Raw genomic sequence first — 14,022 nt, 5'->3', positions numbered from 1 at the left:
GTCAGTAGAAGCTGTACAAGGATAATCAGCAGCTTCACAGATTTGATCAGCGAGAAGTATAAGGTGATCGTCATGTAGGCCAGACTTGAGTTCTGTTATCCATACAATTAGCGCCTTAGTTACCCAAATGCCAACCAACCCAGGTCTAAGCAACACTCCTGCTGCTATATACATGGATTTTAGCATAGCTTCTAGTTTACGGTCTGAAGGGTCTTTAAGCGTAGTAGCAGTTGGTACTGGAATGGTTAATTTTTTTGTAAGTTTTGACCCAGACGAATCCACCATTGGCGGATTCTCCCATGTAGATGTCACAGACTCTGGAAACGGGTAACTAGACTTAAATCGGCGAGGTATAGAAAACCGTTTATCCGGATTCTTCCGTGTTTCTACTAACATCTTATTAAGAGATTCCGAAACAGGAAAACACACTGGAGATCTCTGTCGTTTAGTAAATACGACCTCATCATTTGTCAGAGGTTCTTCAGTCTCAGTAAACTTCAGAGACTGACGCACCACCCTGATGAGATTATCAATGCCTGGGCTGTCAATATCTTCGCTATCTAACAGCTGGTCCAATTCGCCCTCCTCACCCTCATCTTGCGCAGTGAAGTCTGGCATAGAATCGTCAGAATGCAACATAGCAGAAACTGGTAAATCATAAGACAAATTAAATTTATCCCTTCTACCCAAAGTGGACTTGGACCTTTGCAAAGGCTGAGACTCCTCTGGTAGTTCTGGCGGTTTCACCCGAGACTCAGATCTTGCCGCTTCCCGCTCGTGTCGAGCGGCGGCCAATTCTGATTGCAACCCAGCCATTACATCTGCTAGCATTGCCCATTGAGGGTCCGGGGATGAAACCGGATTCGAAACCGGAGTGGAAACTGTATTTGTAGCTGAATTTACAAAACATACTGCGCATTTGGTTGAACCATCCGGTAACACACTCTTACAGACATTGCAGTGAAACGGCTTTTTTGTTTTTGCTGGTGCCTTACTCATTATGCAGACAGACAATACAATAGACAAAGACAGACAACTTGCACGACTCAGTAAAATAGTTACTAAGGTGTGTATATATATAAATGGCTAAGTGCAGTGCACGTGGCCAGACTGTATGAGACCTGTTACAAAATTCCCACTAACACCCCTGCGCCATCCGGTGAAGTAGTGTTGTAGGACAGGAACGTTCTGGAATCAGAAACAGAAAGAAACAGGAAGCATAGTCAAAATGGCCCCCATGCCATGCTTGCAGTCAGAATCACAGTTCAGGTTATCAATACATGTATAGAACCTGTAACAAACCCTGTTAATATAGGCTTAACTGTAACCCCATGCAGCAGTGCTATATTGCTGCTGTTATGGCCATTCACTCCCCCTCACCCCCCCTGCAGCTAAACTGCCTGCCTTGAGCTCCGTGTACCAACGGGAGCAAGTGCAGGTGCAGGGAGCCGGCTAGTGTATGCAGAGAGCCGGGGAGCGCGTCAGATAGCGCCGGGGAGCTGCACACTGGAAGTGCGGCCGGCGTCTCTGAGAGACGTGCGGCCGCTCAGCGCGGCGATCCTAGAAAGCAGCGGGGCCGGAGCGGCTGTGGCGGGCGCTGAGCCCCGTCTATATACAGCGGCGGTCGGGCGCTGAGCCCCGTCTATATACAGCGGCTGGGGCGGGCGGCCTGTAATCAGCGGCAGGTGCGGGCGGCGGTAATGAAGCACGGACCCCACACAGCGGGGCGGCAGCGTGAGCTGACCGCCCTGTCCCCCCAGCATACCTTGTCTCCTGTAGCGAAGGCTCTGACGGGGCTTCTTCTGTAAGCTCCGTCCAGCCTGTCTTGCAGTCAGATAGTGAGCTGCTGTTGGCTATGAGGGTGCTCTTTGTGAGGACCGACACGCCAGGAGCTGCTTCCGTGCAGCGTGCACTATCCCGGACCCAAGTTTTTTTCTAAACTGGGAAGGGATGTGCTTAAGTTGAAACTAAAAATTAAAAATAAAAATCAAAGTATAAAATATCAAAGGAAGTGTGGAGATTCCACACATGCGTGTCACTGCTGTGAGCACAGAAAAAACACTGAGGTACTCTGGGAGTATGGAGGGGAGGAGAGTTACTAAATTTAAATATTCAGTGCCTGTTCTGCTAAAGCCGTCCATATCCCAAGAGTACTCCAGTGACCCCTAGTGGATGAAAAAGAAAAGAAGAATGTCCATGCAGTGATGTTTTCTTGCAAAGTGAGGTGAAAATCACTAACCATAGCCCTTCCCATGGTGCTTGACCCTAACTCTCCGCTGCAGCAGACTAACCCTAACTCTCCCCCCTCTATTGCCTAACCCTAACTCTCCGCTGCAGCAGACTAACCCTAACTCTCCCCCTCTATTGCCTAACCCTAACTCTCCGCTGCAGCAGACTAACCCTAACTCTCCCCCCTCTATTGCCTAACCCTAGCTCTCCGCTGCAGCAGCCTAACCTTAACTCTCCCTTTAGTGCCTAACCCTAACTCTCCTGGCAGTCCGTGATGCACAAACAGTTAACCGTTTTTTTTCCTTTTTCATATTATAAACACTCGCCACCAGGATTGTTATAGCTTATACTGTGTTACGATATTTTGCTTGGTTCAGTCTGTAAAATAATGATTGCGCTCTTGTTTTGCCGTAGGTTCAAATGGTCCTCAGCTGTTTACAATAGAGCAGTGGGGAAGCCCAGATAAGCTGCCCAGAGCTCATACATGGTAAGTCATGTCCGGACGGTTCTAGTCCTGTTTGACACCTGAATTGTGTACTGTAGGGATCATCGTTCTACAAGGACATCCAGAGAGATCATCCTGCAGGTGTGGTCATGTCACAGGACAAGTCGCATGGCCCACATGTGTGCCACACCCCAGTCCTAAAAGCACACTTGCATTGCCACTGGCACCCATGGCAGGCGTGCAAGGCACCTACTAACTGTGGTGAACGGGACACGCTGCCCAACAGATCAGCAGTCAGGGCAAATCTACGTACTGGCTGGTTGGTAAGACAGTTCTCGAAAGAACTGCCATTTTATTGTAGCCGCAGCTAAAGGCAGACCTGACACCATAATGAGGTAACTTCTGGTGTCCCTCCACAGAACAGAAATAGTCTGTCCAGTTCTGATCTCGCCCCTGGTTAGCTGCCTTCTCTGTCTAGCTGTGGTGTCCCCACTATTCAACATCGTAGTCAGGGGGGCACTCCGGACCAGCCTGGGGTCACAGCCACATTTCCAAGATGGTCTGGTTACGCCCCCTGCTCGTAAACAAAAACTCTGCATTTTCATTGGTCCTGGCTTGGTTCTTATATTCTTGGCAGTGGCCCCAGTGTTATCAGCTCAGGGCCTACACCTACTATTGATTGGACTTTTGTGGCCGATCATCCATAGTGATTATGTGTACACTGCAGCATTAAGAATTGGGAAAGTGCTTTGTTGTTCTTGAGCCTTGTAGTGCTTCTTTAGGGAGTCCATTTAATGTAGGAAAAGTCCGAACTGAAACCTAAGTTGATGGAGACTCCATTTTTCTACCCACAGAGAGAGGCAATTAGGAAGTGATGATAAAAATAAAGCCACCAGTATATACTATGTATGTATGTATATATATATATATATATATATATATATAAAAATGGGTTGGTTATGACTTACCTGCGGCCGGGATTCTGGTGGTCAGTTTCCCGGCCGCAGAATGCCGCCACGCCTCTCCGCTAATAACACCTGAGGCGTGGTATGCTACTTGCCAATACAATCCTATTGGGCAATGATCAAACAGCAAGCTCGTGGATGTTGTCTTTTAAAACAGCATTTTTAAACGACCTCTATTACGTATTGCACATGGTTAAAACATAAAATATAAATTATCATTACAAATTATATATATATATATATATATATATATATATATAGTTTCAATGCCTTTCCCACCTGTGGCTCAGGTGTGTCTAGAAAAGGACGAGAGGCGGCACTCCAAGGACTTGAAAAAACTTTTATGTGCAAAACATGGCAGGACAATAAAGTGCAAAAAAGCTAAAAAACATGGAGGTTTTTTAGCTTTTTTGCACTTTATTGTCCTGCCATGTTTTGCACATAAAAGTCTTTTCAAGTCCTTGGAGTGCCGCCTCTCGTCCTTTTCCAGACACACCTGAGCCACAGGTGGGAAAGGTATTGAAACTGCATTATTTCAAGGAGGGCACCCAGGCAGTTGCATCGTTGCACAGAGTGCCGCATCAGTACATTTTAATATATATATATATATATACACATTACTGCAGAGGTTCTCAAGGCACCCTAGCAGTCCAGGTTTTAAGGATATCCGTGCTTGGGCACAGGTGGCTTAATTAGTACCTCAGTCAATTTGATTTAACCATCTGAGCACAAGCATTACTATACCTAAGACCCAAGGACCGTGTTTGGGCATTACAGTGACTTTTCGACATTTTATAATTCCGAAATCGTATTTCAGGCAGAACTGGTGTAGAAATAATGTACACCTGTAATGTAGCAATCCCAAAGATTTTTAGCATTGACGTTATCCTTTTCTGTTTCAGCTTTAACCGTTTAGATTTACCTCCTTACGACTCGTTTGAAGACTTACGGGAGAAGCTTCTCATGGCCGTAGAGAACGCTCAGGGATTTGAAGGTGTCGATTAAAGAGGCTCCTCTTTCCACCCCATAAAAATGCAGCCTGCGCTTGGGAATTTGAACTAAAATGGACAGTACTAGTAATGACCGAGAGACACTTGCGGAAAAAAAACCACTATAATAAGAAGAGAAATAACAAAGTAACAAAACGACAAAGGATTAAAGTGGTGCAGTTAGTGCCCTTGATACATTGTGTCAGTTTACGTAGCAACGTCAGATCGTTTGTCTCGTGGTTGCTACAAAAATGTACTTTGCCTGCAGGTGTAATGGAAACCAACCCCACTTCTTGTGTGATGAGATGTTGCTGGTAAATGATGGCAGGCAGAAATTGTGCCAACATGGAGCCACTTTCTGGCCTTCAATACATAGCCCCTGACGCTGGTTCTGCAGTGCAGTCTCCTCAGCTCAGACGTATTGAGCTCTATAAACTGTGGATGGTACGTCTAGGATCTGTACGGCAATCGCAAGCTGTTCATGTATACTTAAATTACATTTCAGGAGGACTTACTCTATATATATATATATATATATATATATATATATATATATATATATGTGGTGCCAGCCCTTAACTCAGATTTTACCTATTTTCTAATGCCAATGAATGGAACGAATCACTTTGACGGTATAGTATTAAAACCCATGTTTACTTTTTAAATGATTTAGACCTATTTTCAAATTTTACTTCATTATAATTAAAGCTGTATACTGTACAAATGCACATGAGCCCACTTTTATTTTACTTTCTGACGACCACACCGAAGCCATCTTGGATTGGGCATGCTGTTTGGCCAAGTATGATAAGATGCTTTGTTTATGAAGTTTATCTCCGTGTTTTTAGGACTTCACTTTTTTTTTTATACTTGTTCTATGTTCCCCAACTATTGACTGGCCAGTGCAGAAAAATGCACAACACGGTTGAAACTGATGAGCGGTAATTGCAGCATCATACAACCATTCATTTTAGCATGTTGAAGAATAATTGCAAAGTGTAATATTTATACTATGTACATGTATTATAGATCATATACTGGCTGACATGAAGTGCCATTTGTTGTATAATATTGATATATGAGATCGTTTAGAATTTCTTACCTTATGATTTTTTTGGGGGGGGGCTGGTGGGCACTAAATGCTTTTTAAAGGGAACGCTCCCTCGTGTCTCTACTGTGCGAGAGGCATCTATTACTTGCGACTGCTGGAAATTCATTTGCAGTTCCCAAACCTTTGTCATCTACACATTTGTAAGCTTTGCTAATTAGCTGCACCGAACCCAAAGGCACTTTATCAATACTGTTTTTTCTACCAATTTCAAGTAAGTTTACTGTCTTCTTAAAGGGTCTTTCCTATCAGGACTTCGATTTACCGGCTTGCACTTGCCACCCGAGAGAGAGAGAGAGATTGCACTGGCTGTTGTTTTCAGCTATGTCTTTATATCATCAGTCAAAGCTTGTTTACTTTTATAGATTTTTTGGTACATTTCTATCCGGCAGAGCTCTGTCATATCGTAGAGCACTTACACAAACAAAGCTGCCTGATCATGTAATTGCATGGCTGGAGAGCACAGAAGAAAGTCTGAAAGATAAATGAATGCTTTTAGTAACAGATGCAGAAGGGCGTGTTCAAGCCAATAAATTTAAGGTTATCGAAAAGGTGAAGGACTCTTTTAATCAGCAATTATTGGATTCCCTATACCTGTTAAACTTGGCAGCTGCTGATGTGACGACTTGAATGTTGAGCCAAGTCACCCCACACTCAAACACTTGTCTTTATTTTTTTGTAAGTATTCAGCTACAATATATAAGGAAACCACTTGTTTGGTTATTTTGCTACATAGGACCTATATTGCATTTCACTCTGTAGTGGCGGAAAGTTTTTGGAGCTTAGCAGGGGTTTTTTTTCCACTGAAATATTTAACGCCACCGACCATAATTGTTTAAACGGTTTTCACCCTTGACAAGTCTCACGTATTTCTGGAAGTGATGTAAAGTAAAAACACAGTGGTCAATGTAGTGATGGGTGGTTGGTGTCATTCGATCATGTTTTGGTGGGGTCCTGCAGAATTCCTTGATGTAATTGCTGCAGAACTGGCAAAATGGTTAAGTGAGCACTGTTAAACAGTTTGTGGCTCATATAGTTGTGGAGCTACTGTAGGGCATGCAGGGACTTTTAGTTCCACAAGGGTAGATGAGCCATCTGTTGTCTTTGATTTTGTCTGTGTTCCACTGCAACATAATAGAATTTGTGTGTGGTCCGCAGCATTGATGGGGCAACCTGTGTGTTTGGAACCCCGGGGTGGGCCCAATTCTGTTTTGGAGATCCTCATTTATCAGATATGTAATATGTTCTGTTTCATATCTTTATAGCTCCTGGTACACACTATAAGTTCCCCCAACCAAACATTAATAACCACTGGTCTTTAGCACTGCTTAGGCTTATTATACAATATCAGCCCAGTCTGTTTCCATTAGATAATATTCCAATATTATCTGTTGGCCTGACATTATGAAGACATTTGTTTTGCTAATTCAAGATGATTGACAATATATATTAAAAACAGACTTTACATGTTGTGCATCCTACCAGTGTCTGAAGGTACCGATGCTATTCTCATTACTCACCTTTCCTTTCCAGTACCCTGACCCTTATTAGTGACGTTGGACCCAGTCACCCAAGTAGTATTCATCTCCTAGGATGGCTGAGTACAGTAGCTGGCTGATTCTGACTTGGGACAAAGCAAATGGGAGCAAGTAACTTTGCCCCTCAGTAAAACCATGATGTACTGCAAAATGTGCAGAGAGAGTTAGATTTGGGTGGGGTATGCCCAAACTCAGATCTAAATTACGGGTGTAGTATGGTATGCCGGCGGCCGGGCTCCCGGCGACCAGCATACCGGCGCCGGTAGCCCGACCGCCGGCATACCGACAGTGTGGCTAGCGCAAAGGAGCCCCTTGCGGGCTCGCTGCGCTCGCCACACTGCGGGCACGGTGGCGCGCCACGCTATTTATTCTCCCTCCAGGGGGGTCGTGGACCCCCACGAGGGAGAATAGCTGTCGGTATGCTGGGTGTCGGGATCCCGGCGCCGGTATACTGTGCGCCGGGATCCCGACATTCGGCATACTGAAGACCACCCCTAAATTACAGTGTAAAAATAAAGCTGCCCAGCATTTGTGGGTTACATGCAAATGCAGCCAGTATTTACCCTGCATTCGAAAAAATAAATATAATGGCACCTCTTGCTTCACAACCTGGTTTGTTCCAGATACAAATTTTCCCCTAGGTTCTGCACTAGATCATGAGAACATAGACAGGGTCTTCTGGGAGGCAGTCACCTGTCCGTATATATATCACAGAGTATGTGATTAGGACAGAGTCATGATAGGAGGGGACTGGAGGCCATAGACTGGTATTAGTGGAAGGACAGGGTCCCCCAGCAGCACAGAGCAGTGGCGTGAGTGAATCTCACATACGTGTACAATATAGCATACCTGCCTACTCTTAAATCCCAGATATAAGTGGGGGCATGTCGCTGTTTCACCGTCCCATGCTGTGTATTGCCACAATTTTGGGTGGCAGGGTCATGATCTTATGCACCCAGCGAAATGGTCCGGTATCTATTTTCGTTTCCTTCCTACCACACATCAGGAAAGGAAGAAGGCAGATTACAATGTCGTGAATGATCAGATGGAAACATTTTCTTTGCATAAACTATGCAATCGAGAACTTCAAACATTTTATTCATCTTTTACTGTTTCGCAATGAACAAGATGATCACCTGCACCTGTCACCACCCGTGCAGTTCCTTTTTCCTGCTTGAGGTGTTGCGTTCTGCTCTTGTGCGTCTAGCACACTCTGATCTGTATTTCAGCACTGAGATACAGACCAGAGTGTGCTAGAAGCACCAGAGCAGAAAGCAACACCCAAGGCAGGGCACTGCGCGGGTTGTGACAGGTGCAGGGTGCTAGAAGGAACACTACTAATATCTCGGCGATCCCTCCATTTCCGACAGCGGCTGCAGCCCTGACAGGTTCCTATGGTGACTGCTGGACAGTCTGATTTATGAAGCTTCGGAATGAAATGCCTCCCCATCAGTGGATGCCGCATGTGTGTGGTCCATGATATAGTCACATTAGCAATCAGTTCACTTCGTACACATCCTCTCGGATCCCCTGCCCCTGCGTGTATTTTAGTACATTTGGGTGAAACGTAATTTGTTATTACTAGGAATATCTGTGCCAAAAAAAATTACAATTATTAGGGCAATAATTGATTAATATACTCCTTAGTCCCTCTTACTTACTATGCTTCCTACTCTACTTGCCTACTGTCCTGGAGGGAGGGTCCAGGTGTGTATAGTGGGGGTCACATGGCTCCACATTTGCATGCTGTGAACAATGCATTGTACAGCAGGAACTGAACCACGATGGAGTGATTCAACGTAAATCGCACCAAGTCCTGGGCCGTTCATTTCACTGGAGAAGTGGCCAAATCCTGGGCTTGTGTACTCTAGAGTCCCCAAGAGCTCCCCAAACTGTGTGCGTCTCCTTGACATTCCGCTAGAGTTGATGATTATATCTCCTTTCCTTATATTTGAAGTCACAGTTCGTATTTTGTGTAAGATATTTTAATTACACATTTTATTCTAAGTAATTTTAGATATAAGATATCAAAGTAGTCTCTGGATCCGACAGGCTGCCAAAAAGATCTCACCTCTTAGTCTCTCCAGCGCCCCTTTAAAGTTTCATGGTTATTCTCTAAATGCTTTGAGGCTTGTTCTCCTCTGATCCCGACATGCGGCTCCTCCACGTCTCATTTTCATACCTTCTGTTCTTTATCTATGTTTCCTCTGATCATTCAGTTCTCCAGGAACACAAGGCTGGTATGAAAGTCTTGTACTAAGCACCTTATGATATAATATGTTACAGTATTGTGGAGGTGTTTATTTCTTAGTCTGTTTTCTTCTTTTCCTGATGGTATTTCTTCCTTACTGCCACTGGCACCAATATGCAAATGAGGAGTGTAAAAAGATGGCCACCAATACTATAATGTTGAGTAGGAACTAAAAAAAAAGAAAAACCTTTTTAATGTTAAGACTAAACATGAAGTGACATTTTGTGATCAAACCCTTATATATTATAGAAAGGGACTTAATTAGAGGGATATGTATCAAACCTTCTATAGAGGAGCCAATCAGATTCCAGCTTTCATTTTAAAAAATGTACTTCTAAGTGATAGCTAGAAAATGATTGGTTACTTTGGGCAACTGATCCACTTGCCTCTTTCGAAGATTTGATAGAACTCCCCCTCAGTCTTTAGGGAGGGGAAATACATTGATTAAAATGTGTTGAGGCCCCTGAATGGTCAAGCATGATAGCCATCCGTCCAGGCTTCTCCTCTTATTCCTACCACTGCAACAGATTTTAGGGCAGTGATGGCTAACCTTGACACTCCAGCTGTTGTTGAACTACACATCCCAGCATGCCCTGCTACAGTTTTGCTATTTGGCCCTGCTAAAACTGATGCAGGGCATGCTGGGATGTGTAGTTCAACAACAGCTGGAGTGTCAAGATTAGCCATCACTGTTTTAGGGCTTTCAGATATTTCACCTGCAATAAGTATGCAGCTACATCATGCCAACAGTAGAGGGAGCCATATTGCTGAACTCATCTGAGAAAGAGATTGCCTTGCTCAAAGCAAGCTATTGTTCTCTGGTGTCAGTCATACTATAAGGTTCCCTACAGTCAGTAGGCATACAGAGAATTCTCCTGCTGTACTTGGAAACAGTGATTGCTGCATTATTGTAGATTTATGTATAGAATGTGTTGTGCACTGGTGTTTGTTACTGTACAACAGGGTGCGCCCTTGCACAAGTCACATCCCCATGCTAAACTTTACACAACGCAATACCTGGCCGAGGAACCTTATGCTACTCATTTATTAAATGATAACCCAATGTTTTAAATATTGTATTTATGCAATAAAGTTGTAGGAATTTGCCAGGAAACTGCTAGAGAGATGTCGGATGTGTCTTTGCGTTATACTATATGTCTCATTCTCTTTATGGAAACACATTTTGTCCAGAGAGAACGCCAGTCTGAGTTACATATCCACAATTTATACATTTTCTAAAATTGGCCCCTGATATTACGGACTGATAAACAGCTCTACCTACGAGTCAAAACTGCGTCCTTTTTGTGTCGTTTTAAAATGTCTTCTCAATAGCGCAAGTGCCAAATATAGTTATTATTAATATTAAGTTTAAGGTATTGAAATGTAACATTTTAAACTGAAGGGGAGATTTAGTGAAAGAGGATGAGTGTATAATTTGCCATTATCAACCAATCAGATACCAGCTTTCATTTTATAGAATGTACCCGTTAAATAGTACAATCTGATTGGTCACTATGGACAACTTGTCTGCTTATAATCTTTAGAAGGTTTGGTTAATGTCCCCATGAGTACATTCATCCACATTCATCCACATATTTAGTTGCCGGCTTTTTGGGTCTGGAAGTCCTGAAGGTTGATGTCCCAGCGGCAACTGAGGTTGTGGGGGTTTCACGCCGTTGTGCTAATTCCGTCATCACCACCCCACCCATCGCAATGCAGAATTGGATAGGATGCAGGAGGGTTGCCCCGTAGAGCTGCCTGAAATTTGGGAGTCTCCTGAACATTCCAGGAAAGTATTCTCTACATATAGTGGGCGCAGATACTTTGACTAGGATCTAACGTCATAATTACAGCATAATCAGGGGCAGCCATTTTGTGTGCTGAAGTGCCGTTCAGGAGCAGGCAGTCTGTGATGTCACTAGTTCATCATGAGCATGGGTTCTCCCTACAAAATGGCTGCCTTCACCTGACCCTCAGTGACCTATGACCTATGATGCCTGTGTTGTGTTCTTTTATTATACTGTGAATTCCAAATAAAAAAATCCTTTTGTCCCTCTGAAAGGAAACTATAATAAAACACCATTCGTTTTGCTGCTGTACAGACAGACCAAGATGTAAATCTGGGGTTTAATTCGATCTTCCTCCTGCCACTGTGGGAAAAGGGTTCTTACAATTTCTTCCAAAGTAAGATTGTTTATTTTCTTTGTAAAACGGGTTAAAAAAGAGGACTTTCTGTCCAGCAAAGTGATATGAAAGCAATAATAAATTATGAGAAAAGTAAATGTACGTTGTGACAGTACTTCAGTTACCATACCCAAAATTCCCTTCATTGAAATTGATGTTGCAGTTACCCCCCCCCCCCCCCCCCCCCTCCTAAGAAACACTGGATACAGTTTGTGCTACAAATGCAGTTTAACATGGTAATGGCTGAGAAATCTGTGCAATGTATATATACTTATTAGCATGCCAGGGACTATATTATTCAGCAGTTGTGTATCGTTGTTTTTCCACCTCTGTGTCCTCCTTTCCTCTGTATTTTTGTATTTCTTTTATATTACTAATCCTGTAAAAAATAAATTTGCTGATAACATCGATCGGTCTAGCGGTATTTGCTGATAACATCTATCGGTCTAGCGGTATTTGCTGATAACATCTATAGGTATAGCGGTATTTGCTGATAACATCTATCGATATAGCGGTATTTGCTGATAACCTCTATAGGTATAGCGCCCACAAGGGGCACGTGGAGAGGCAGGTCAGGATATTAACTCCAAAACCCAGGTTTATTACAGTAAGTATGAAATGCCCAGGTATTTTTCTATATACACCCCACAGCACCTGCTGTTTTTTCCTCCAGTCCGTTTTAAAGGGAATGTATTTGCTAAACGTATTTTACAGCCACCCCCTGACGTTTTACATCTCAGCCTATTCCTTCCAGATGTATAGGATCTCAAACATTCCAAATACAAGATGATGCCTTTTATAGAACTGAGACCTTTCTCCACTTCTATACTGTTTCATAACTATTTATTATAAGGAAAAACCAGAACGATCTTATAGCGTGATTTATGTATCTGACGAATGCTCAGTACCTTACAACTGTATAGCATATAAAATGTATTGCTTATGTACAATGCTTGTTTAACAGTCACAATAGCTTTATAAATGGATTTAATAAACTGAGGATGGGTCATAGCTTTCCTTCACGGAAAGAGATACATGATAAAAATAAAAAAAAATGAAGGTGTTGTAATGAAATCATTCATATTGCTGAATAGTTAATAAATAATTCTGAAATACGTGTCTGGCGTGCTTGTAACCCTTATTTTTTGTGTGTGGGGGGGGGTGTTCTTTTATTCTGCAGTATAATGAATACATGGGGGCATTTGTGTGCATGTACTATACAGTACATTGTATGCCTTACTGTATTTATGGTTAGGAGGGAATTTATGTGCTTCCAAAAACATACCGGTAGGAGTGGGGTATGAAGGGCCCAGCGGGGGGATGCAGTGTTAGGGGTCCATGTGTAGGGCTGTAATGCTAAGGACTAGGCCTCCTATATAAAATGCCACCGCTCGGATATCTGGCTGCCAGGAGCTCCTGCAAACGAATCACGTAGGCCTTTTGCCAAGCAGGGGACCCTGACCCACCTCGTCTGCCCTTTCACTGTTTCAACTGTTCATTGAGCAATATCCTCATGACTCAAAGTCCTAAAGAGCAGATCCAATGTGCAGGAATACAGGGAGCGTGACTAATGTGCTCCTGATGGCGGGGCAGGTCCAGTGACTGAAGAAGCTGGAAACCTGTCACTTTCAGCAAGGAACATTGGAGGTAATTCCAAGTTGATCGCAGCAGGAATTTTTAAGCAGTTGGGCAAAACCATGTGCACTGCAGGGGAGGCAGATATAACATGTGCAGAAAGAGTTAGATTTGGGTGTGGTGAGTTCAATCTGCAATCTAAATTGCAGTGTAAAAATAAAGCAGCCAGTATTTACCCTGCACAGAAACAAAATAACCCACCCAAATGTAACACTCTCTGCAAATGTTATATCTGCCCCCCTGCAGTGCACATGGTTTTGCCCAACTGCTAAAAAATTTCCTGCTGCGATCAACTTGGAATTACCCCCATTATACCACACAATGTTCGGCAGGTGATCACCTCCTGCTTCTTAATGGTAGATGGCAGGTTAGTCCAGTAAGTGGTTTATGTGCAGCTTGAGAAATACCAAAAAGTCTGAGAAATATTTCCCTGAATACCCAGAGAAACAGAATTATAAGACACCTGCCCCGTCCCCCCTCCCCTCTACTGGCCGACCTGTGGCTTTCCAGCTGTTATGAAACTACAAGTATCAGCATGCCTGACCAGCTGAGCGGTAGGAGGGTATGCTGGGGCTTGCAGATCTTACAACAGTAGGAGAGTAACAGGTTGGCCGGGCCTGCTGTAAAGGAAACCTTGGGCAACTTTTAAGAGCTAAGCGAACTTCGAGTTGAGGTGGG

General features: G+C 43.5%; 1 protein-coding gene across 15 annotated transcripts in view; it reads left to right on the top strand.

Annotated features, from left to right (window-relative positions):
* Positions 1–12,827, top strand: part of NEDD4L (NEDD4 like E3 ubiquitin protein ligase) — a 642,187-nt gene extending 629,360 nt beyond the window's left edge. For all 15 annotated transcript variants that reach the window (XM_063959562.1, XM_063959571.1, XM_063959604.1 and 12 more), the window contains 2 exons: positions 2,644–2,716; positions 4,542–12,827. In XM_063959562.1, coding sequence (XP_063815632.1) covers positions 2,644–2,716; positions 4,542–4,644 — 176 coding nt within the window. In that variant the 3' untranslated portion in view covers positions 4,645–12,827. The remainder of the gene's footprint in view (positions 1–2,643; positions 2,717–4,541) is intronic.
* The last annotated feature ends 1,195 nt before the right edge of the window (positions 12,828–14,022 follow it).

This window comes from Pseudophryne corroboree, chromosome 1 (genome assembly GCF_028390025.1).
Source record: "Pseudophryne corroboree isolate aPseCor3 chromosome 1, aPseCor3.hap2, whole genome shotgun sequence".
Lineage (NCBI taxonomy): Eukaryota > Metazoa > Chordata > Amphibia > Anura > Myobatrachidae > Pseudophryne > Pseudophryne corroboree.
This window is presented reverse-complemented; position numbering and strand designations above follow the sequence as displayed.